We start from the raw sequence: 23,506 nt of genomic DNA, 5'->3' as shown, positions 1-23,506 counted from the left end.
CCGGAGTTCCCAGGCCTTCTCTTGGGAGAACAGGCAGTGGGGCAGAGGGAGCCCGCCATCACGGTGGGGTTGGGATTCCTCCCCCCTGGACCCCTGGTTGGGTGCGTGAGGGAATTGCATCAGGCTTCCAGCTTGGGAGAGGCATGCGCTTGTGGCAGAGCTGACGTGGAAGACAAGATGGGGGGCCTCGGGCTGAGGAATGGGATGTGGTCAGATGAGGGCCAAGATGCCCAGCTGGACCTGCTTCGAGCTGGGAACTCAGGAAGATAAGGAACTCTCGGGGGCCAAGGACCATAAGATTGAGCCTCCACTGGAGCTGGCCCAGAATGCCAGAGAGAAGTCACTCTGGAGGTCCAGGAAGGTCTCCCCAACAAGAAGTCCAAGAGACCCGGGACACAAATGGTAGGAATGTGCCTCAGTCTTGGAGGCCCAGACCACAGATTGGGCTTGCTGTGTGGTCCTGGGCATGTTGAAGGAGGGGATCCAGACTCCCCCACGCCCAGGGTCCTCCATTGTGAAAGGACAAACGCACCTATCCTTTTGGGAGGCACATCGGATCAGGGCTTACTGACTTGGCCCTGGAGCATGGCACAGGTGGGGCAGGACAGATTCACCCTGGTGCTGTGTGGGGGGAGGAGACGGGGAACAGAAGGAGCAGAGGGACCAGTCTCCTCTAGATCCAAGATAAAAGGCAGAGGTGGGGATAGAGGGGGCCAGAGAGGAGTGGGGCCCTGGAGCATGGAATGCACCTCTCTGACCAGCTAGTTATATGACCTTGGGAAGCTCCAGCAGCCTCTTGGAGCCTCTGTTTCCCCATCTGTAAAATGAGGAACACAACCTCTCCCTCCTGGGTAATTGTCAGGGAATGCCACATAGTAGGTCCTCATCTCTGAGAGCCCCCTCAGCCCTAAGAGGTTCCCAGAGTGAAGGAACAATTGTCTCAGCCTTCCTGAGCTTCTGGGTCTGGAGTGGCAGGTGGTTGGAAGGGGAGAGTCACCCGTTCCCAGCATTGATGTCAGTGCCTCCCGGGAAATCGCCTTCTCACCTCTCCTGAGCCTAAAATAGAATGAGGGGGGCTGTCACCAGCCGCAGGCAGCTCCCCCATTCCTGGTGGAGGCCCTGGGTCCTCAGGAAAGCAGAGGACCCAGGAAGGGGTTCCCTGCCTCCACTCCTATTCCTCAGTGACCTGTGGCCTCCCAGGGTGGGTTCCAGGAGTCTCTGGCTTTGGGCACAAGGTCAGAGCAGGGGGTCTCACCAGGGGTCCCCACTTCCACCACCACTACCTCATCTCAGTCTCTGGCTCCTGGGATCCCTAGCAGTGGTCAGAGATCCCAGCCGCCAGTCAGCGACCCATGTTGCCCAGGGACCCAGTCGCTGGGCTGGGGTGCAGGGCAGTTCCAGTGGTAGGTTGGTAGGGCAGGTGGTTTGCAGGCGAGGCAACCTGGTCTGGCTAGAGAAGGAAAGCTGGGGGGCTCCACAGGTATCTTCTGCTCCTCAAAGGTTTGGGCTGACAAGGGAGGGGCAGAAATGGGGCATGATAGCAGCATGGGAATGACCTGGCTAGTTAATAGGATGTTTAGGGGGAAAGATTACAATGCCCTGTGTGGGGGACTCGGGAGGCCGAGGGCAGGTAGGCGGGGGCAATCTGTCCTCGTGGCTCAGTGACAGCAAATCCTGAAGCCCTCCTGGAGGCCAGGTCACCTCTGACCAGGAAAAGGCGCCTGTGGGTGGGAAGGGATCAGGACCGAGGGCGGGGTGGACTCCACAGGGACCCGCTCCTCGAGGTGGTCAGAGACCTCAGAGGCGTCCAGCGGGCCGTGAGCCAAATGAGCCTCTGCCCTTCAGTCCAGTCCCCCCGGCCCCAAACCTTTCCAGCTCCAAAGCCTTCTGTCGGTCGGCTGGGGATTTGGGGGGTTTCCGCGCTGGTCCCCCCTCGGTATAGAACGCCCCAGGGGGGGACCTGGGCCGGGGACAGCCACGCCCCCGCATCTCGATCTCACAGGTTCCCAGACGGCCGGTCACCCGGTCCCAGCCCGGGGGTTCCTGTGCACCCTGCCTCCTTCCCCCTAAAAACCTGCCGGTGCTCGGAGCTCCCCTCGCCAGGGATCGGTCGCCGAGGCGGGGGTCGCGAGGTGGGAACCGGTGCGTCCGGCCCCGCACCTGCCGAGGAAGGCCGGCCCCGGGGCGGCGCCTCTTTTGTCCTCCCGTCGCGGCGGCCCGGGCCCTGCCGGGCTGGGGGGGCCCGGGGGGCGGGGGCGGGCCCTCCGCTCACGTGCTCGCCGCTCCGCTCTTAACCCGGCCCGCCGCCCCGCCGGGATGGCCGCGGCCGGAGCGCACTGAGCCGGGCGCCCTCCCCGCCGCCGCCAGCCTCGCCCCCCGTCCAGCCCGCGCCCCCGCCCGCCGCTCCGCAGCCCGCGCCCCCGCCCGCGTCCCGCCTCCGCCCGCGCCGCGCCGCGCCGCCGCAGCCCCCGGGCCGGAGGGTATGAACGAGCCATGAGGCGGCTGCGGCGCTGGGCGATCGCGGCGCTGCTGCTGCTGCCGCTGCTACCCACGCCCGGTGAGTGACCCCCGCCGCCCGCCCGGCCCGCGCCCCCGCCCCGCCCCCGCCCCGGGTTTGCGGCGGTGTCTGCTGCAGCCACGTTTCCCCGCAGTGCTGGGGATGACAACCGGTCCGGAGCGCGGGAGGGTGGGGGCGGGGCGGAGGGAGGACGCGGACACCCACCTGTCCCCATCTGGCCCGCCCCACCGCGGCCATCCCCTGCCTTTGGCCCGCGGGTCCTGTCGGTCTCTGCGGGCTTGCGGGGTGGGGTGGGGGGGCAGTCGTGACAATTGGGCAGGAGTGAAGCTCCCGGCCCCCTCCCCATCCCTTCGGACTCTCCCTCTGCAGGGCAGCGTATCTCCTCCCCCAGGCCGCCAGGGCAATGCCAGAGGGGAGGCTGGGGGTGCCCAACCCACTCCCAAGTCTCTTGCCCCACGGTGGGCAGCTGCCTATAGCCATGGCCTTGTCTCCCCAGGGCTTGGGACCTGGGGTCCTGCTGGAGTTCTGCGTTGGAGGGTGGCACCTCGGTTGTGGGGCCCAGAAGTGCCTGAGGTCACCGAGCCCAGCCGTCTGGTGGGGGAGAGCTCCGGGGGAGAAGTCCGGAAGCAGCAGTTGGACACCAGAGTCCGCCAGGAGCCACCCGGCGGCCCAGTGAGTGGGGCTGAGCCGGGAGGCCAGGGGCTGGAGCAGGCCTTAGAGCCCACGGGAGGCCAGGGGTGGCCCAGGTTTGGGTGCCTCCCAGGCAGCTGGCTCCTGATGCTTCCCTTCAGTACAATGGACACCACGGAGCCCACTAGTGGGAGCACCCACCTGCCCCGCTCCCGGCCTCTCCACCGTCATGGGGGTCCCCTGCCCTCAGCGCACTGAAATGCCAGGGCTCAGTCCAGTCTTGGCCAGCCTCCTGCCAGCCCCCACTCCTCTCCTGCCAAAGCAAGTGGTTCTATTCCAAACGGGCCTTGGGTAGGGCAGGAAGGGCAGGAAGAAGCAGCTGAGAGCCTGGGATCAGGGTTCCTGGGTTCTTGCCACAGCCACTCGTAGTGGGATTTTTCGGAACAGCTTAGTGCTTGCTCCTGCCTCAGTTTCCCCCTTGCGCTGATAGGCATGTTGTTCTCCTTCCTGCCCTCGCTGAGGGTGGGGCCCTGGGAAAAGGTTCCGGGCCTCAAGCACACCCACAAATGCCACCACCCCCTGTCCCCTTCAGTTGTCGGGCCCCTCCTGCCTCCCAGAGGAAGGTTAGGAATGAAGGAGATTAATTGCAATTAATAATTAATTAATATCATGTGAATAATAATCACCCAGATGGAATATTCATTCAGCACGCCTTGCCTCAGCTCTCCAGGAGCTGAAAGCTGAAAGTTAGCCAGGCCGACGGGGGCGGGCGGAGGGCGGGGTGGGATGGTGAAGGGCTGGCAGAAATAGAAGGAGACTCAGAGGAGGCTTGGAAGTTTGGGCAACTGAAGTCTTGGAGTGGTGGGAGGCCATTGGGCTGGGCAGGGGGAGGAAGGAGGGAAACGGAGGCTAACGCTGTGGACATCTGTCAGACTGGCATCTGGCCCTGCCTAATGTACTTGGTTAAAAGCCCTTAGAGGGGGGTGGAGGGGGCTGTGGGGGTGCAGGGGCGGCACTCGGGAAATGGAGTGGAGCAGGAAGGCAGCATGCATAATAGATGGACCATCACTCAGGGCAGCGCAGAGTGGGGGAAGGGGGAGTTAATGGTCCTGAGCAGGCAGGCCTGGGGGAGGTGGGGGGTGGGAGGGAAAGAGGGGGAGGCTGCCTTCAGCGCCTACCCAGGCTCCCTGGGAGGCGGTAGATGGGCAGCAGGCATGGTCCCAAGGCCAGGGATGGGGTGTCCTGGCTGGGTGTGGCCATTAGTCTGACTCTCTTCCCTAGTGTACCCCCACCTGTGAACCGTACACCCCACGGCTATGTTGGCCAGGCGTTGACTGCTGGGCCGGAGTGTCAGGACTCCTGTCTGTGCTTTGGGGGATGTCCCGATAGGACAATGGGTGATGCTGCAGGTGGGGTCAGAGGACAAAGCGAGAGAAAGCACAGGACTAAGCAGGGAGGAAGAGGGGTGCTCCTTCAGCAGAGTCCACCAGAAGGGGGGCTGTTCTGGGGGATGGGGGTGCCTGTGAGTGTGCGGAGAGCTGGATGGGCCCAGTTGGACGGAACGGACTGGGTATGCAGAGGAGGGAGAGTCTCTGGGTGTCGCTTTGCTGGTGAGTGGGCGACATGTGTGATGTGTGTACGAGTGACCAGGGGCTGTCTGAGGAGGTGGGGGGGGAGGGGTGTGGATCTGTGAGGCAATGGTCGCCTCCAGTGGGGGAGAGTCTCTCTGGGATTCCGCCTTCACAGTTATCCCACTGCAGCCTCCCCAGGGAACTTACTCATAGGCTGGCCTTATCTGTGCCTCAGTTTCCCCTTAGGTGGAATTCTTACAAGTCTGTAAGGCAGGTAACTTTTGTCTGCCCGTTTTGCAGATCAGCAAACTGTGGCTCAGACAAGTTAAAATAACTTGCCCAAAGTCCGTCAGATCCTAGAAAAACAAACAAACAAGCAAAAGAAACAAAGTCAATCAGATCTTAAGCAGTGGAGTCCTTTTCTCAAGACCAGCCACTGCCCACTGCCCCCAGGGACTCTGGACTTTGGCACTGAGGGCAGGCCCCCAGCCCCACCCAGTGCAAGGTGGAAGGCCCAGGGAGACAAAAGGACACGTCCGGAATATTCCCCCTGACCAGAGGAGACGTGGCAAACCCCCTACCTCCCACCTGGCGTCTCTCCCCGGAGCACTTGTGGCCTCAACCTCGGGGCTGATGGTGGAGACAGTGCAACCTTGAGCCCGAGTGTCCCAGCAGGAATGCCCTCCCTGGCGCCCCTGGGCTTTGTCCGAAGTGATCGCACTGGGTTAGGACCTCAGGCCAAGCAAGGCGATGGGTCAGCAGCAAGATCTCCATCTGCTGTGGGTCATGTGGTGAGTGTGGAGGCACGTGTTGGCTGGCTGGCCGGAGTGCTGCTCTGGCCTTGGGCTGCTCATGGCACCTTCCTGCGCCCATGGTAAAATCAGGACGATGATGATAACAATCTCAGCCCACCCCCTACCAGGAATCGGTGACAGGAAAGGGTTTGGTGTGCGAGGACTCCTGCTTTGGTGGGGGCGGGGGGGACTGGGAGGAGGGAAGGTGACCGGCAGGAATTAGAAGCTAGAGAAGTTACAATGTACTGGGCACTTACTGGGGCAGGCACTCTTCTGCCTTTATGTGTATTAATTTTTTAAAATTAATTTAAAATATATTTTTATTGATATTTTTAGAGAAAGAGGAAGAGAGAAAGAAACGGGGAGAGAGAGAGAGAAACATCAATGGGTTGTCTCCCTTATGGACCCCGACCCGACGGGACCAAACCCCCAACCTGGGCATGTTCCCTGACCAGGAATCAAACCCAGGGAGCTTTGGGTGCATGGGGCAATGCTCAACCAACTGAGCCACACCGGCCAGGGCTACGTTTATTAATTTATTTCATCATCACAACTCCAGGAGATGATGCTGTTACTATTCCCGTTCCACAGATAGGGAAACAGGCACAGAGAAGTGAAGTAACTACCCAGGTCACACAGCACTTAAGTAGCAGAGTCAAGATTGATACCCAGAGAAGCACTCTTTTTAAATATATATATATATATATATATATATATATATTTTTTTTTTTTTTAATTGATTTCAGAGAGGAAGGGAGAGGGAGGGAGAGAAACATCAGGGATGAAAGAGAATCATCGACTGACTGCCTCCTGCACTCCCCTTACTAGGGACCGAGCCCACAACCCAGGCATGTGCCCTGACCGGGAATTGAACCGTGACCTCCTGGTTCATGGCTTGGCCAGGCTATGCAGTCAGAAGCAAGGGATCTGGGACCCACTGAGGCTCAACCTCTAAGCCACACCGGCTGGGCTCCAGAGAAGCATTCTTAACCAGTGCACTGTCTGCTTCTCGCTCGGGGGTATAGGGAAGAGGGGCACAGGGGACCCATTTTCCTCTTTGCAACTGCTCTCAGCACCTCACTTCTGTCCAGAGATGTAGGGTTCTGGAAGTGCCGAAACCTGTGGTCGCAGGGAGCCTGCAGCTGAGGGGTGAGGCAGGAGGACAAGCAGGCCCACAGGGGCTGGTTGTTCGGAGCACAGGGTGCCCGGTCACGTGGGCTGAATGAAGTCAGTGGGCTCATGAGGCTGCCTGCGTTCTGAGGGGGACCCTTCTAACCCACACTAAACTGCTGTGTGGGTTGTGCTTGCCCCTGGGGAACCCAAACTCCTTCCGAAGCAAGGAGCAGGCAGGACGTGGGTAAGAGAACAGGGCTGTTTGGGTGAGGGGTCCCAGGCCCAGGAGACAGACCCTCAGCTGAGCCAGCGGGGGGCAGGACCTCAGTCACTGGGCTGAGCTCCCTGGGGAACTGCGCAGACCAGCATTGACTGGAGATGCCACCCTGCAAGCCCTCGGGCAACGCCTGTGAACTGAGCACTGCCGTGAGGTTGGGCAGAGGGAGAGGTCACGCAGGAGGCTCAACAACTCCTCTCTGAAAGGCTGCCCCTGTGGCTTTGGAGCAGGACAGGGCTCGGTGAGTCCCAGCTCCCCTGCTTCTGTCTGCACGGCCTGGGCAAGCCGCCGATGCCTTCTGAACCCCACCTTCCCCGTCCCTAAAATGGGGATCATCGTCATCTCCACTTTGCCCCGGCTGCTGTGAAGAGCAGAGATGATGTGTGCACAGGTGTCCTGCCGAGGATCCAGCAAGAGCAGATGCTCAACATCTGTGAGGCCTGCCCTCCCTCCTGAGTGTGGGGCCAGGTGCTGGCATGAGGGCTGCGTGTCAGAAACAGGAGCCAGGGCATTTGGGGGTTACCTGTCAGGCTCTGGGTGGGGTTCAGGGGAGCAACCTGAACAAGAATCTTGCCTCTCCGGCCAGACTCAGGCCTGTGGGCTTGACCTCCCTGCTGGCTGCCTGGAGGGACCCAGCTGTCCAAAGTCTGTCTTCAGAGGGACTAATGACCTTTAAGGAAGTGACTCTGTCCTCAAAAATGTAGGCCGAATCTGGTTATCAGAAATTCATCCGATTCTTCTACCTGGGACTCCCGCTGCCCTGATCATGAGTGGAGCCTCATTGCATCTTGGGGAACTTGGGGGGAGTTGCAGCTGGGGGAGGGGATTTCTCAGGTGGGCCCCTGCTTCTCTGGCTCCTCCCCATCTGCCGCCAGCCAGGTCGTGCAGTTTAGCCAGTTCCTCAAAGCCCTGTTCAGCTGGACCATTTACACTTCCTCCTTTTCACTTAGTATTATTACAAATCCTTGTGATAATAACACATTAAAAAGGGCTTTCATGCCCTAGCCGCTTTGGCTCAGTGGATAGAGCCCCGGCCTGCGGACTGAAGGGTCCCGGTTGCCAGCTCGATCCTCAGTGGGGGGCGTGCAGGAGCCAGCCGATCAATGATTCTCTCTCATCATTGATGTTTCTATCTCTCACTTCCTCCCCCTTCCTCTCTGAAATCAGTAGAAATATATTTTTAAAAAGGGGCTTTCATTTAATCTTAACAACCCTATTTCACTGATGGAGAAACTGAGGCTCAGAGAGGTTAAGCAGCTCACTCAGGCCTTCGGATGCCTTTCTATTCGACGTGAGCGTTGAGCCCGGCAGGGACAAAGGCAGGTGCAGCCTGCGCTCCAGGGACTAATGGTCACCCAGGTGAAAAGCTGAATGGAGATGTGAAGAACCGCCTAACGGCCAGGGGCAGAGGGCCACAGCCTCTGTGGGCGGGTGGGTGCAGCTTTGCAGAAGAGGGTGAGGAGGAGGAGGTCGAGGCAGGAGGTGGAGGTTCTGGAGGAGGATTCAGGGTGACGCTCTGGGGGACAGTGCCTGGATGTTCACATTTTCTAGGGCGTTAGGGAACCCTAAAGAGCTTTGGTCTCCCCCTTCCCGAGACGGATCCTGTAGGTCTGGGGTGGAGGCCTGGCCTCCGTATTTGTATTTTGGGATTTCAGCGGGATCTTTGCCTCCTTCCCTCTTCACTCTGTGTCTGGTCAGGCCCGACACCTGGTGCAAGCAGGTGTCAGATGGCCGATGAGCTGGCGACAGGCAAGCCTTGGGGAGGGCATGCCACTCCGGCCAGGTGGCCACAGCTGCCGTGGCACCAACTCCAGCCGGAGAGGGAGACTTGACCCTGTATCTCCCCAGCGTGGCCCTGGGCCAGTCACCTCCAAGTGTCTTTCCCTGAGCCTCGGCCTGGCATTCGTAAGATGAGCACCAGACATCCTGGGCCGGTTGAGATCAAATGAGCCGCAGCACGTGAGAGTCGGATGGCCGGGGAGCAAGGGAGCAAGAAGCCAGAGCAGGGCATAGGGTCGAGGCCTAGCCGGCCGGTCACCAGCTGTGCTGAGCTGGGCCCGGAGGAGGGAGGGGGACAGGGGACAGGGGAGGCTCGCGAGGAATGATGTGAGGAGTCAGGGGCAGGTCAGGGGCAGGAGGCAGGCCAGGCCAGGAGCAGTTTGGCTTTGATCGAGCATGGGCCTAAAGCTTGCCTGGGGAGTCAGGACTCTGGTGCCAGCAGGAGCCCCCTTCCCAGGTGCCTGGGGTACAGAGATCTTGGGGACCGAGGTGGGTTTGCCTGGTCTTTCTCATCCTTCTGAGAGGGATAACCCCCTGTGTCTCCCCACCCCCTGTTTGGGTGGGAACAGACAAACCTGCCCAGTTATTTGGTCTCCCCTGGGGGGGGGGGGGTGGCGGGCAGAGCAGAGATGGTCCAGGCCAGTGGGGAGGAGAGAGAAGCAGTGCCTACTTGTCCTTGACTTTCTAGTTCAAGTGTGACCGATGCTCTAGGGGTTCAGGGTGGAGCTTGGAGCCTCAGTCAGCCTGGGATGGGGTGAGTCAGTGTCCTGGAGGCTCAGAGGGCTGTCTACCCAAGCTCTGGCCCTTTGCCCCCACCTCACCCCCTCTCCCAGGGTCTCTCATGGCCCCGGGCCATTTCCATCTTACCTCACCTTTGGGGTCAGAAGGCCCTGGAAGCTGATTTGCTGGGCTTGAATCCCAGCTCCACCACGTCTTTGCTTTGTTGTTGTTGTTTGTTTTTAAATATAGTTTTATTGATTTCAGAGAGGAAGGGAGCGGGAGAGAGAGTTAGAAACACCAGTGATGAGAGAGAATCATTGATCGGCTGCTTCCTGCACACCCCACACTGGGGATCGAGCCTGCAACCCGGGCATGTGCTCTGACCAGGAATCAACCCGTGACCTCCTGGTTCATAGGTTGATGCTCAACCACTGAGCCCTGCCGGCCGGGCTCCATCACTTCTTAGATGTATGACCTTGGGCAAGTTAGTTAGCATCTCTGGCTCAGTTTCCCATCTGTCAGATAAGGAAAGCAGTAGCATCTACCCCATTGGGTTGTTGGGAAGATCAAATCTGATAAGACCTGTAAAGCATTTGGAACAGTGCCAGGCACATCATAACTGCTCAGTAGAAATCTAGGTGGTTGATGAGGAAGCCAGCTAGCCTGGGACTATGGGATTTCATGACTCAGGGCTTCCTTCTGCCCTGCAACCTGCTTCTCCCAAAAGAAAGGCACAAATTCCTCACCTCTTCATGGCCCAGGGGTGGGACCCTCACCTGGGGGCCTGGATTCCAGTCTCCTTAAAGGGGCCGGGCAGGAAGAAGGCTCCACCCTCTCCCGCACTTCCTGATCTTTGTAGGACCTGAGGCGTGGGGTGGGGATCTGGGAGCTGAGGAGCCCAACTCCCCCTCAACCCAAACTCTCCTGTCCCTTCTTTTCTTGGGGTGGCTTCCCTCTAGGCACACTGGCTTCACGTCTGGAGTCTCCAACCCCCACAGTCGCTTGTTCAGGCCTGGTGCGTTGTCATGACAACCTGGAGCCTCCCAGCCCCACTGCAAAGGCCCCTCTGAAAAATTTATCAGGAAAACTTCCGTGTTTAAAAATTAACCACGGGATTGAAATATTAAAGATGAGCTGCTTTGGGCAATGGAATTGGGGTACAGGAGCCAAGTTCTTTTGTCCTGACAGGACGGCATCAGCCCATCACCCCAGCTTCCAGGGGCCCCGTGACCAACTCCAGCCCACTCCACCCCTGTCTGCAGAGTCCAAGGTCCTCCTCCTTAAACTGAGGCTGGGCCAGGGTAGGGAGGCAGGAAGGAAGGCACCGCTTCGGCCGGTTCCCAGGGTCACACTGCACCCCATCTCCTGTTTGCCCCTTACCTGTAATACTTCTGAGGGCCTCCCTTGAGTCCACCTGAGGGTGGGGCGGCCCTGCCAACAGCAGGGAGGGCCTGGCCTGAGGCAGGGAGCAGGCCAAGCTGCCCTCTGCATCCTGGCTGCTCCCGAGACTGACCCCACAGAGGGTGGGCTGGCACCTGCCCCCTACGTTGCACACTGTGCCCTGACCCAGAGGGCAGAGTGGGCTGTGCCCAGGTGTGCACACTCCCCAGGGAAGGAACAGGGTCTTGTGCAAAGCATCTTCCCCCAAAATCAGTGGTCCCCACAGCTGCTGGACTGGGCTCTCCCTTCTCCCTGTTCTGGGGTTCCCCTGACTCCCCAATTCCCACCTTCAGGCCTCCCCAGGTTGACCCTCCCTCTGCCCTCTCCCCACCCCCAGCCTGTCCACCTGGCCCAGGTGAGTTTCGTCATCCCAGCCTTCAACTCCAACTTCACTCTGGACCTGGAGCTGAACCAGTGAGTGTGGCCTTGAGCCTGGGAGGAGGGGCTACAGGCGGGTGAGCACGGCATGGCCTGGCCTTGGCTGGATGGATGGGTGGGGTGGGGAGACTGAGCCGGGGCAGGGGGTCTGGATCTGAGCTGAGGCGGGACCCAAGCCTGACCCAGACCCACCAGTGACCCGTTCCTTCCTCCTGCCCATTCTGCTCCAGTCACCTTCTCTCCTCCAAATACGTGGAGCGCCATTTCAGCCGCGAGGGGACAACCCAGCGTAGCACGGTGAGTGACGCTGGAAGGGGACAGGGCGGGTGGAATGAAAGGACAGGAGGCCATTGAGATGGGATCTGGGGTGTACTTTACGCTTGGGATGGGCCTGGCCCCTCAGGACCCTCCCTTTCTCCCCACCTTGAGGTTTTGAGGGTCGCAGTCAGGGTGGCATGTCAAAGGGTATGTGGAGCCCTGAGCTCCTCTTGCTCAGCTCCCGAGGCCTGAGCCCAGCCAGCTCTCTGCCCAGCATGGAGGCATTCATGCACCCTCACTGCTCCACGCCCAGACATTCTGGGAGGGGGCTGTTGGGGGAATGTCCTTTTGCTCAGCACCAAGGCTCTGGGAATCCCTGGCCGCTTGGGATACTAGGGTGCCAGCCCTGGAGGCCCCGGGACCCAGCCAAGATGAATGAGTATCTATAAATAGCCTCCCCCCCCCCCCCCAGCCTGTTCAGTAACTGGAGCACAAGTAATTCTGCAGGAAGCAGGGGGAGGGGCTGCTGGTCCCCTCTGACCCAGGAGCCGGGCCAGGAGGACACATGCTGCTCACCGTTCCTCAGACACAGACCAGGTGTCCAGGGGTGGTCCACGGAGGCAATGGCATCTGTGAACACACTATGTGTGAAATTGTGTGGCACATAGTAGGTGCTGTATGAATGCTATTCTTCTCAAAGGAGTCTGGGGTCCCTGCATCAGCCCGAACAAATGGTTAAGAACCACAGATGTAGTCCAACTTCTTCATTTTGTGGGTGAGGTGAAGGAGGCCCAAAGAAGGCCAGGAAATTGCCCAGGGTGAAACAGCCAGTTAGGAGTAGAGCCAGGCCGTGAAACCCAGGTGTACCCAGGCCGCAGCCACCTGCACACGGGCACCTGCAGCGGCCCTCCCCTGTCCTCCCAGGGCAGGGGGCATGTCCGCTTACGTTCCGCTGCTCCTCCAGGGGGCTGGAGACCACTGCTATTACCAGGGGAGGCTCCGAGGGAACCCCCACTCCTTTGCTGCTCTCTCCACCTGCCAAGGGCTGCAGTGAGTATGGGGAGGGGCTGGGCGGCCTGGCAAAGCCTCCAGCCCCGGCCTGGGGACGGTGGGGAGCTGCGCCTCTCTCTCTGCAGTGGGGTCTTCTCGGACGGGAACTTCACCTATATCATGGAGCCCAGGGAGATGGCCAGGCCTCGGGGACCCCCCCAGGTGAGCCCTCACTGCTCCCCCCGATAGCCCGCCATGCTCCTCCTGATGGCTGTCCCTGTCCCCTCCCCCTCCCCTGGTAACCTCAGCCTCACTGCCCTCGGTGACCCCAGCTCTGATTCCCTTCCCCTGCCCCCAGCTCCAATGTCCCCCCTGTCCTCCAAGTAACCTTCCATTGGGATCCAGTGTCCTTTGCCCCTATCTCTCAGGGCGCCCCCAGGTCTTGACCCGGGAATCTGAGCATCTGAGAGATCAGATCTGACATGGGAGCTCTGGCCAGTTCTGGGTCACTCTCTGGGGGGGGGGGGGGCGGGGGAAGGGAGGGAGCTGCCCCCTCCTAGCTGGGCTCAGAGCAGACCTGGTCAGCCTTCTAAGAACTCATCTCCCCTCATTACAGGGACCACATCCCCACCTCATTTACCGGACCCCTCTCCTCCCAGCCCCCATTGGATGCAGGGAACCAGGTAAAGGAGGAAAAGTGGGGCTGAGGAGGGGACTGGTTGTGCCCCCCCTCACCTCTCCCTCCCCCCAGACTGCCTGTTCGCTGCCCCTGCCCATTCTGCTCCTCCGGACCGGCCGAGGCTGAGAAGGAAAAGGCAGGTACGGGGCCCGCACAGACCTCGGGCTGCAGAGACCTCAGGCTGCGGTCCAGAGCAGGACACCCCCAACCATGGCTGGGGCAAAGAGCTCAGGCTGATGTGGCTGGGGCCAGGGAGCTATCTCGGGGAGGGAGCCCCCCGCCTCATTCCCTGTGTCCCCACGGTGGGCTAACAAGGGTTGCCTGCCCTCATATCAAGGCTGGGGAGGAATGGGACCCCTGCCCGTGGGGGCTGGCATGGTCCCTGGATGGAGTCCAGCTCCCTAAGTCTGTCCATGGCTTGGCCATGACGTCAGGCATGGAGGGGACTGATTCCAAGTTGCTCACCACACCCCCCAGGTCCGCCGGGGCCACCCTACAGTGCACAGTGAGACCAAGTATGTGGAGCTGATCGTGATCAACGACCACCAGCTGGTAAGTCCCCAGGCTGGGGGCGGCTCTGGGGGGAGGCAGATGCAGCCTGGCCCTCCACCACGCTTCCTCCAGTTTGAGCAGATGCGACAGTCCGTGGTCCTCACCAGCAACTTCGCCAAGTCCGTGGTGAACCTGGCGGATGTGGTGAGCAACCCGCCTTCCCCCTCCCTCTCACCCCAAGCCCCCCACCAGCCACATATATCCTTGGGGTGAGCAATTGAGGGCACTGCCAGCCACTGAACCCCACTTCCTGGGAGCACAGACTGAAGGCCTCCTCCAGCCTTACGCCCCCCACACCCACTCCCACCCTCCAGCTTTCTCCCCGTCTTCTCCCTTCTGGGCCCAGATGTACAAGGAACAGCTCAACACCCGGATAGTGCTGGTTGCCATGGAAACGTGGGCAGATGGGGACAAGATCCAGGTGCAGGATGACCTCCTGGAGACCCTGGCCCGTCTCATGGTCTATCGGCGGGAGGGCCTGCCTGAGCCCAGTGATGCCACCCACCTCTTCTCGTGAGTCCCCCACCCCCTGCATCCTGCCAGCCTCTGCTGGTGGCTGCGGTGCTCCGGGTTACTGAACCCCTGCTCTGTGCCAGGAGATCGTGCAGGGTCTGGGACTAGTCGGTCTTATCTTGTACCTGCCCCCAGCCGCTTGCAACAGGCCGGGCATCCTCCCCTGCATCTTAAGTTGATGCCCCTGTCCCCTATCCCTGGCCACTTCTGCCCATCTCCTCCCCTTCGTTTGCTCTTCCCTTTTCAAACTGTCCCAGCATCCTTTCCTGAGGCGGGGGGCGGGGGGGGGGGATCTGATACAAGGTCCTTGCAATTACAGATGATCTAATGAGAACCTCTCATTTGGCTTATGGGCAAACCCACCCAAAGAGGGGAAAGGCTTTGCCCGAGATCACACAGGCTGGCGTGAAGGGCAGTACTGACCTCCCCAAGGAGGGGCTGTAGTTGGGGAGGCTCCCTGTCTGCCCCTCGCCGCCCATGGGAGCCACTATGGGAAGGGCAGGAGGTTTTGCTGACAACCCTCTCCCTTCCAGGGGCAGGACTTTCCAGAGCACCAGTAGTGGGGCTGCCTACGTGGGAGGCATCTGCTCTCTGTCCAGGGGTGGGGGTGTGAATGAGGTGAGCAGTGTGGGGGCACAGCTGGGGTAGGGGTGGGAGGGCTGAGGGCATGAGCCCTGTGCCTTTTGGAGGGATGTAAACATCTTTGTGCTCCATATTTCTCACCCCAAGTACGACAATATGGGGGCCATGGCAGTGACCCTGGCCCAGACGCTGGGGCAAAACCTGGGCATGATGTGGAATAAACACCGGAGCTCAGCAGGTATCAATGAAGACCCCATATGGCCCCATAACCAGCCCAGACCCACACCCAGCAGTTCCAGGAGTGAAAAGGGTGTTGGGGACGGGGGAGAAGGGTTGTTATCCACCCTCCTTTATATATACCTGGCTCACCTCTTAGGGGACTGCAAGTGTCCGGACAACTGGCTGGGCTGCATCATGGAGGACACTGGGTGAGTTTTGGGGAATAAATCAGGGGAAGGCTTTGGACGAGGAGAGTCCCAGAAGAGCACTGGGTGACAGTCTGGACGTGGTGGCCTCAAGAGGTCCAGCTGTCAGGACCACTCAGGATTCCACGAAACCCAGTTTTCTGTGGGACACTGCACAGGGAGACCCAGATTCCCCTGCGAGACACCAAAACTAACCAGGCCGTAGTGCCCACTGTCGCCACTAGGCGCCGCCAAAACCTTGTTCCCTCCTGGCGCTCCAACTTCTGGCTCTCGGAGTCCTGGCAGGAAGGGGACACGAGCGACGTCGCCCAGACGCTCCCGCTTGACAGGCAGGCAGGAGGATTTCTGTGCAGTCTCCGTGCACACAGATCCTCAGCCTCCGCGACAGGGTGACCGAGTCCCCGGTGCAGCCCATCCCCAGTCTTGAGAAGGGGCTGAAGAGTGGGGCTGGAAGGGAAGGCGCGGGCCGGGACCCAACGGCACCGGCTCCTCTTGCCTGCCCAGGTTCTACCTGCCCCGCAAGTTCTCGCGCTGCAGCATCGATGAGTACAACCAGTTTCTGCAGGAGGGCGGCGGGAGCTGCCTCTTCAACAAGCCCCTCAAGGTACCGGCCCAAGGGCGGGGAACGTGGGAGCGAGGCTTGGCTCGAGTCCCAGTCCGACCCCTGACACACCGTCCCGGTCCAGCTGCTGGACCCCCCCGAGTGCGGAAACGGCTTCGTGGAGGCGGGGGAGGAGTGTGATTGCGGTTCTGTGCAGGTGAGCGGCCTGTGCCTGCTGGCAGCCAGGGAACGCGGGGGTGGGCGCGAGGGAGGATCTAGGTGGGCAGGGTCCGGGCTCGCCGGCCTCCCTCCCCTTCTCCCCGCGTCCCTCAGGAGTGCAGCCGAGCGGGCGGGAACTGCTGCAAGAAGTGCACCCTGACTCACGACGCCATGTGCAGCGACGGGCTCTGCTGTCGCCGCTGCAAGGTGAGGGGGAAGGGGGCGGGGCCAGGAGGGACCCCGCTGCTGACGATTGGATAAGGGGAGGGATTTAGAGCGGAGGAGCCGCTGGAGGCGGGCAAACGTGAGTGGGCGGGGCTTGGAGAGACGAAAGCGCCAATGGGGAAGGAGAAGGGCGGGGCGTGCGGGTCTGTTGTGGGCGGGGCTGCGAGGAGCGGGCGGGGCACCTGCTGAGAAGGAGCGGGAGGGGCGGAACGGTGATGGGGCCTGGGATGAATGGGGGCCGGGCGAGAAGAGCCGTGACGGGTGGGAGTACAGATCTCGGGGCTGGATCATGGGGAGGGGGGCCATCCCTGCCTGAGCCCGGAAACGCATCCTTTCTTTCCTTAGTACGAACCGCGGGGTGTGTCCTGCCGAGAGGCCGTGAATGAGTGCGACATCGCGGAGACCTGCACTGGCGACTCCAGTCAGGTCTGCCTGGCCCGGCGGCGCCCTGCAGAACCCCGGGGCGCGGCACCCCCTAATCCTATCGTTCTGGGTGGCTGTGTCGGGGCGACGACTGTTCTCCACACCCCTCTGTTCCATCGCCACCGCTGATTAGCCTCAGTTTCCTCATCTGAGAAAGGGGTTGTTCGTGCCTCCTGGCTTTCCTCTTTCCATTATAAACCAGCATTTGTAGTCTGACTGGGGTTCCCAGCGCCCGCAGCGGTCCTGGTGTGTGCAAGGGGTCGGAGTGGATGATGATATTAGTGAACATCTCTTCAGTCCTTATCCGCCAGGCGTTAGGTTCTCCCAGCCCTGGGAAGGAGGTGCAGGACACAGGGAGCCTGGAGAGCTATGGGACTTGCACCTGTACCATCTGAGTTCCAATCCAGACCTTTCTTTGTTCAGGAAGAACCCTGACCATGAGCCCCACTTGGGGGGCATTAGGCCACCCCTTCCCCCTCCCTGGGGCCAGCCTCACCTCTCAGTCCTGGGGCTGCTCTGCTCAGGCCAGCCCCTCTCTCTGCAGTGTCCCCCCAACCTGCACAAACTGGACGGTTACTACTGCGATCATGAACAGGTATGATGGTGTGGGGCTCCTCCCCCTTGGAGCTCCGGGCTCAGCACAGTTTGTGGCCTCCCCTCTGACCACTCAGTGTGCCAGTCCCTTTTGTCTCTTGCAATCCCTTAGGGCCGCTGCTACGGAGGTCGCTGCAAAACCCGGGACCGGCAGTGCCAGGCCCTGTGGGGCCACGGTGGGTCTGGCTAGGGGTCGGAGAGGGGACTCTGGAGAACCCAGAATCAAGAGTCTGAAGAGGGGGCAGGTTCTGGCTAAATATGCCCTCCACCAAATGTGCGGCTCCCCAGGCTCTCAGGGTCCCAGTCGGACTGGGGGTCAGCCATAGAGTTGGAGGTGCAGACCTGAGGTGCTGGGGTGGGTTCTGTGACTGGGGTGACATCTCGCATCGTCTTTTCACAGTGGCTGCTGATCGCTTCTGCTATGAGAAGCTGAATGTGGAGGGGACAGAGCGTGGCAACTGTGGGCGCAAGGGGTCAGGCTGGGTCCAGTGCAATAAACAGTGAGTCGCCAAGGTTCCTGGTTGAGTCTCCCCAGCTCTGGGGCCTGGGGTTATTTTTGTTTGTTTGTTTGTTTGTTTTCAGAGATGGAACAGTAGGTTCTTCTAGATCACAGTGGTTGGCAAACTCATTAGTCAACAGAGCCAAATATCAGCAGTACAACGATTGAAATCTCTTTTGAGAGCCAAATTTTTTAAACTTAAACTTCTTCTAACGCCACTTCTTCAAAATAGACTCGCCCAGGCCATGGTATTTTGTGGAAGAGCCACACTCAAGGGGCCAAAGAGCCGCATGTGGCTCGCGAGCCGCGGTTTGCCGACCACTGTTCTAGGCTATGCCCGTGAGTCCCGATGGGAGAATATGTAAAATATCAGGGTCTGGGGAGAAGGCAAATTCAAGTTGGATCAGAGGTCAGACTTGGGACTCGCTGTCTCCACCCCACCCCAACAGGGACGTCCTCTGTGGCTTCCTCCTCTGCGTCAATATCTCGGGCGCCCCTCGGCTGGGGGACCTCGGAGGCGACATCAGCAGTGTCACCTTCTACCACCAGGGCAAGGAGCTAGACTGCAGGTGCTGGCTGGGACCCTGGCTGGGGAAGGGGAGGGTGCAGCTGTGAGGGGGGAGGGCGCATGTGCGGAGAATGGCTGTGCTGTTTCCCCAGGGGTGGCCATGTGCAGCTGGCCGATGGCTCAGACCTGAGCTACGTGGAGGATGGCACAGCCTGTGGGCCCAACATGCTGTGCCTGGATCACCGCTGCCTGCCAGCCTCTGCTTTCAACTTCAGCACCTGCCCGGGCAGTGGGGAGCGCCGCATCTGCTCCCACCACGGGGTGGGTGCCGGGAGGCCTGGGATGGCAGGAGAGCCTCCCCAGAGGGCACGGGGCCCTGCTCACCGTGACTGGCCCCGCCCCACCTCTAGGTCTGCAGCAACGAAGGGAAGTGCATCTGCCAGCCGGATTGGACAGGCAAAGACTGCAGCATTCACAACCCCCTGCCGACATCTCCGCCCACGGGGGAGACGGAGAAATATAAGGGTGAGGCCGGCACGGGCCGAGGTGGGGCTCTGTGTGTTCTGTTTGCCACGCCTGTCCCTGCCAACCGAGCCCTGCCTTCCTCCGCAGGGCCCAGCGGCACCAACATCATCATTGGCTCCATCGCCGGGGCTGTCCTGGTTGCAGCCATCGTCCTGGGCGGCACAGGCTGGGGATTTAAGTAAGAGACACCTGCCCCCCTACAGCCCCTCGTGTCCTGGGGGTTACCGGAACCCCAGGCTGTTGGAGCGGAGGGGTCCTCTCTGAGAGATTCGCTAAGTCAGAGCTCTTACATCAGGGTCCACGCCAGCCACAGGGTCTTGCTTTAACATTTCAAAGAATCAGTGGCTCACATTTTAAAAACCCAACGATTTCACATTAACAATGCTGACTTCCAGCTTCTCTTGAAAAATGAGACAATGGGGCCCCACGGTGCCTCAGCGTGTTCCAGCCACAGAGTTGCTGAGCAGCGCTGCCCAAGACAGGGCCGTGTCCTCCTCTCTAGACCCCGCCCAGCCTCCGGGGTTCTGTGGGCACCTGAGTCAGGGGCTCTGGAGCTGGCCTCACGCCCTCAGTGCGCTAAGGAGGGGCCTGAGGCCCCGGGCCACGCAGTGAGTGAGTTGCAGAGTCACGACTCAAACCCGGTCTCTCTCCCTGGGCCTGTCACGAGTGTCCAGCCCCAGGGCCCCTCCCTGAGAGGAGGGGAAGGTCGCAAATGGCCTCTTTCCTCTCTCCCTCTGCCTGTCCTGTCCTTGTCTCCTGAAGAAACATCCGACGAGGAAGGTATGACCCGACCCAGCAGGGGGCAGTGTGATGCTGGCCACGTCATCCCTCCGCTGTCCCTGTCTCCATCTCATTTGTCACCTCGCATTCTGTTGATGGGAGCTAAGGGCCGATTCCCCCACCCCCACTGTCACCGCGGTCACTGCAGGGGTGGGAGAGGCCCGCTCCTCGGGAGGAACGTCCTTAGCCTGCCCTTGCCACTTCCTCTTGCCCAACCACCCCCTCAGGCCCTGGTCCATTTGCTCCTGCTCTTCCTATGGCCACACCACTCTTGGCCAGGGAGACGCTGGAGCTGTGTCCGCCCCCCCCCCCCCCATCCCCTGGAAGGGAGCCCACCTCTGCATCCCATCTGCTTTGTCTTTCATGTCACCGCCATCTGACCTCCTGCCGGCTCCCCTCCCTGGCCAGCCTCTGGGCCCTCCCTCACATGATCCCCTCATGCCCCCTCTCCCTTCCAGGTCCGGAGGTGCCTAAGGGCCACCCCCTCCCTCCGAGCCTGGCGCCCACATCTCAGCCATGAACTAGGAGGCTGCCTCCACCCAGCCGTGGAGGGAGGCACCATGCAATGTCTTCCGGGCCCAAGCCTTTCAACTCCTGGCCCCATGGGGGTGTGGGTGGGGGGCTGTGGCCCTGCCCTTCACACCATCAGGGTGGACCATGCCAGGGCCATTTCCCTCATGGCCCCCCACCCCACCTCATGTGGCTTTGGCCTCGCACACCGACTCTCCCTGTGTGAATGTAGCTTCCATCATCAGACTGCCGCAGCTCAGGCGGCAGGGAGGGCTAGAGGGATGCCCCACGGGGCACGGCCTGGGATGGCCCTTCCTCAAAGCCAGGCAGCTGGGACAGGGTTTTAGCTTTCCGGGACTTAGGGAGAGGGGGCTGAAATCTACTTTAAAAAAACAAAACAAAACTGAATCTTAATTGATGAATGTAACTCTGGGGGTGCTGGGGCCAGGGCCGTGGTGGGGATGTTTTGAAATCTGTGGGAGGGACTGGAGGGGCTGAGGCACGGCCGTCCCCGGGGACGACCACACCTGGATTCTTCTCACTGAACACGGACGTCCCCCAGCCAGGTAGGGGCCGGCTTCCTTGCTTGCTCCCCCCTCTCAGCCCTGCTGAGCTCGGAGAGAAGTCTGAGCGCCGATTCAAACCAAAGCTGCCTGTTCCGTGCCCAAGCCTGGATGACGGGCACGGCGACCACATGTCCCCGGTTGTCTTTAATTCTAAAATGACCATCCTGCTGTCCGTGCCAGGATGCGTGTATCTGAGGGTCTACAAAATAGTCCCTGAAATAGGATGGCACCTTCCCCCTTTCAAGAAGGGTGGTTCTGGGGCTGACTCAGGGTTTAGGTGCCCCCTGGTGTGGCCCAGAGGTCCCAGGCTGGGCCGTCTGTTCCTGGGAGGACTCTCCCCAGCAGGAAGGCCAGAGGTGGCCAGTGCCTGGAGGGTTAGGGCCTCTGCCTGTGATGTGCATAAGGAGGTGGGAAAAGGCAGGTCTCCTGTAGGATCCTCAGCTTCTAGAAAATTCCTCAAGGCCCTGTCAAACCCATTCCACTGCTTACCCAATTCCAGGGCCGAGTAGTAAGTTTACAGTTTTCCCCCTGATGTCCTCGGATGCCCCGCCCACTGCAGTGAGAGACGGGTGGAGGCCAGGCAGTTCCTCAGTCCTCCTCCAAACCAAGTCCTGCCCTTGGCCTTCCCCGTGACCCTCGCTTGGGACGGAGGAGCTCTGGCTCCTTGACTGTTGAAGACCAGCTGGCAGGGGCAAGATGGGGGTCAAACTACCTACGGATGAAAGCCACAAATGAATGGAGCCCCTCTCCCCAGGGATACCCACCCACACTCAGCAGGGATTTCCGAACAGCCCCGGGCCTTGGAGCTGCCTGTTTCAGTCCCTCCGCTTCTGGGGCATCTTGGAAGAGGAATCCTGAAGGAGACGGCTCCCTGTTTATCTGCACCCCCCCCCCACCCCTCAGGGCAAATGGACTGAGACCCATGGTCGCCCTTCGGGTGGCTGGGTCCTCGACACTGAGCTTCAGCTGGCACTGCCCAAGCCAGGAGGATGTGTGGAGTACCCCTCTAGCCAGTCCTGCTACACCAGCACCCCCAAGCTGGGGCAGGAGGGCGAGGGTTGGGTTTTGCACTATTGCTGCGATACCTTAAGGCGCCCTCTGGTGGTGCACACGTGCGCACAGGTGGCCGATGCATCTGGCACAAGCATTTGGAGCCGCATCTCCGCACAAGTGTGAATACCTCTGCACACACGGACGTGACTGTGTGCGTACGTGGGGGTGGGGGGTGGAGTGGGGTGGGTGAGGGGGTGGAGAACTTAAGACTTCCTGTGACCAGTCCTCGTGGCTCCCAGCGGTCTGCATCCTCCTGCCCGGACCCTGGCAGCGCCCAGGGACGATAAGAGGCTGCGTTGGCCTGGGCCTGGGCCTGGCTCCCTATAGCATCTTGTAAATACGTCATCTGGGGTTCGGGTGGGGAGGCAGGGACAGAAGACATCAATTAAAGGTCCTGTCTGGGGGCTCACACCAACCTGTGTCTCTCTCCTTTGCGTCAATGACCGCACTGTGACGGGGGACCCTTCCCTGTCCTTCCTGGCCCTGGAGGGAGGGTGCCGATGTGCGGTGATGGAGGGGGTGGGGCTGGACACTGAAGGCAGGAAGCTAGCACCTAGGACTGGGCGCTGGGAGGCAGGAGGCAGGGCATACTTTTCCATCCACAGCCAGGAAACGGACACAGGCCGGGCGGAGGGTCTGGCCCTTCCGCTTCCTCTGCTCTCAGATAACCGCCCTCTGGTTTCAAAGCAGAGCAGCGGGGAGGGAGTTGGAAAGCATCTTGCTCAAAGGAGGGAGACCAGCGAGGCCAGGCCTCGCCTCTCAAAGAGATTCCAGAAGCGGGGCCAAGACTGCCGATCTAAGGGCAGTGCTCTTGGGCCCACAGGGAGTTTGTCCTTCTCCCACCTCTGCTGCCTCCGGCTGCACCTGGGGCAGGAAGGAGCTGGGCCAGGCTGAGCGCCAGAAGGGTATCATTCTTATCTTTCCCTCAGACCTCGGTGGGCCTGGGGGACTGTGGCTCTGGGAGTCCTGCTAGTTCAGGGGGAAAAGATAAGTGAGAGAGGTGGGGACAGGGAACAGGACTGGAAGGATAGAGAGGAGATACTGGGAGCAAGAAATAGAGGCCGCAGCAAGGGCCGGGGAGAATGAGCAGCTGGAAGCTTCCGGATCAGAGCCCCACTCCCCGTGGCCAGGACCACATGGCCGGTGTTCAGTAGCCACGTGCAGCCGGTGGCTACCACGCTGGATGGCGACGGTGTGAGGCTGGAGTCTAGACAACAACGGATGCTATTAAGTAGCAATAGTGAAGCTGAAATGAGGCGGGACAGGCGAGAGGGCACAAACTGAAGCAAGAAGGATTTGGATCAGCTGCCACGGACCAGACCTCATTAAAGGCAGAGGGGACCTGTGCGTCCTTTCTAGAAGGCAAGCGAGGAGCCAGGACGACTTGGGCAGGGTCGGGGAATTGTAACTTGACTTAGTAAGAGACTTGGATGTGCCCGGCCCCGAACGAGGCTCTGTCCCCCCACCCCGCCCCCACCCCGCGCCCCCAGGAACTTGCTGTAGATAAAAGGAGATTTCTATTAACCTTTTCGGAAGGAAAACAGGGGAGAGGAAGCCTCTTCTGGCCTCAAGGACTTTGTGGGCGAGTCAGTAATGGCTTCAGCGTCAACGTTTGGTCTTTGAGGTGGAGACTCAGTCTCATTTCTTGAGAAACCACAGGTCCATTTACGAGACCTGCATACCACCTCACACAGGTCCCCGAGGACCTCCCACCAAACCCAGAACCCCTCGGAGCCCGCGCCCCGGCTCTCGTGTTCACGGGGGGCCCGTTAGGCTTTCTGGGGTTGAAAGCGAAGGCAGGACAGAAAGTTGGTTCGTGTCGTGACTGTTGCTATCGCGCCCTT

At 60.5% G+C, this 23,506-nt stretch overlaps 1 protein-coding gene across 1 annotated transcript; it reads left to right on the top strand.

Annotated features, from left to right (window-relative positions):
- Nucleotides 1–2,493: 2,493 nt before the first annotated feature.
- ADAM11 (ADAM metallopeptidase domain 11) lies at nucleotides 2,494–19,592 on the top strand (the record flags this gene model as incomplete). The annotated part of the gene is made up of 26 exons (XM_079797165.1): nucleotides 2,494–2,557; nucleotides 3,015–3,190; nucleotides 11,180–11,256; nucleotides 11,451–11,517; nucleotides 12,443–12,528; nucleotides 12,615–12,690; nucleotides 13,085–13,151; nucleotides 13,220–13,287; nucleotides 13,625–13,699; nucleotides 13,772–13,843; nucleotides 14,046–14,212; nucleotides 14,746–14,830; nucleotides 14,942–15,032; nucleotides 15,171–15,222; nucleotides 15,724–15,823; nucleotides 15,906–15,977; nucleotides 16,094–16,186; nucleotides 16,550–16,630; nucleotides 17,172–17,222; nucleotides 17,334–17,397; nucleotides 17,622–17,721; nucleotides 18,170–18,289; nucleotides 18,381–18,549; nucleotides 18,639–18,753; nucleotides 18,841–18,931; nucleotides 19,516–19,592. The coding sequence occupies 26 exons, from the start codon at nucleotides 2,494–2,496 to the stop codon at nucleotides 19,562–19,564; spliced, it is 2,328 nt and encodes a 775-aa protein (XP_079653291.1). The 3' UTR covers nucleotides 19,565–19,592.
- Nucleotides 19,593–23,506: the final 3,914 nt, after the last annotated feature.

Source organism: Cnephaeus nilssonii (assembly GCF_951640355.1).
Source record: "Cnephaeus nilssonii genome assembly, chromosome: 19".
Classification (NCBI taxonomy): domain Eukaryota; kingdom Metazoa; phylum Chordata; class Mammalia; order Chiroptera; family Vespertilionidae; genus Cnephaeus; species Cnephaeus nilssonii.
This window is presented reverse-complemented; position numbering and strand designations above follow the sequence as displayed.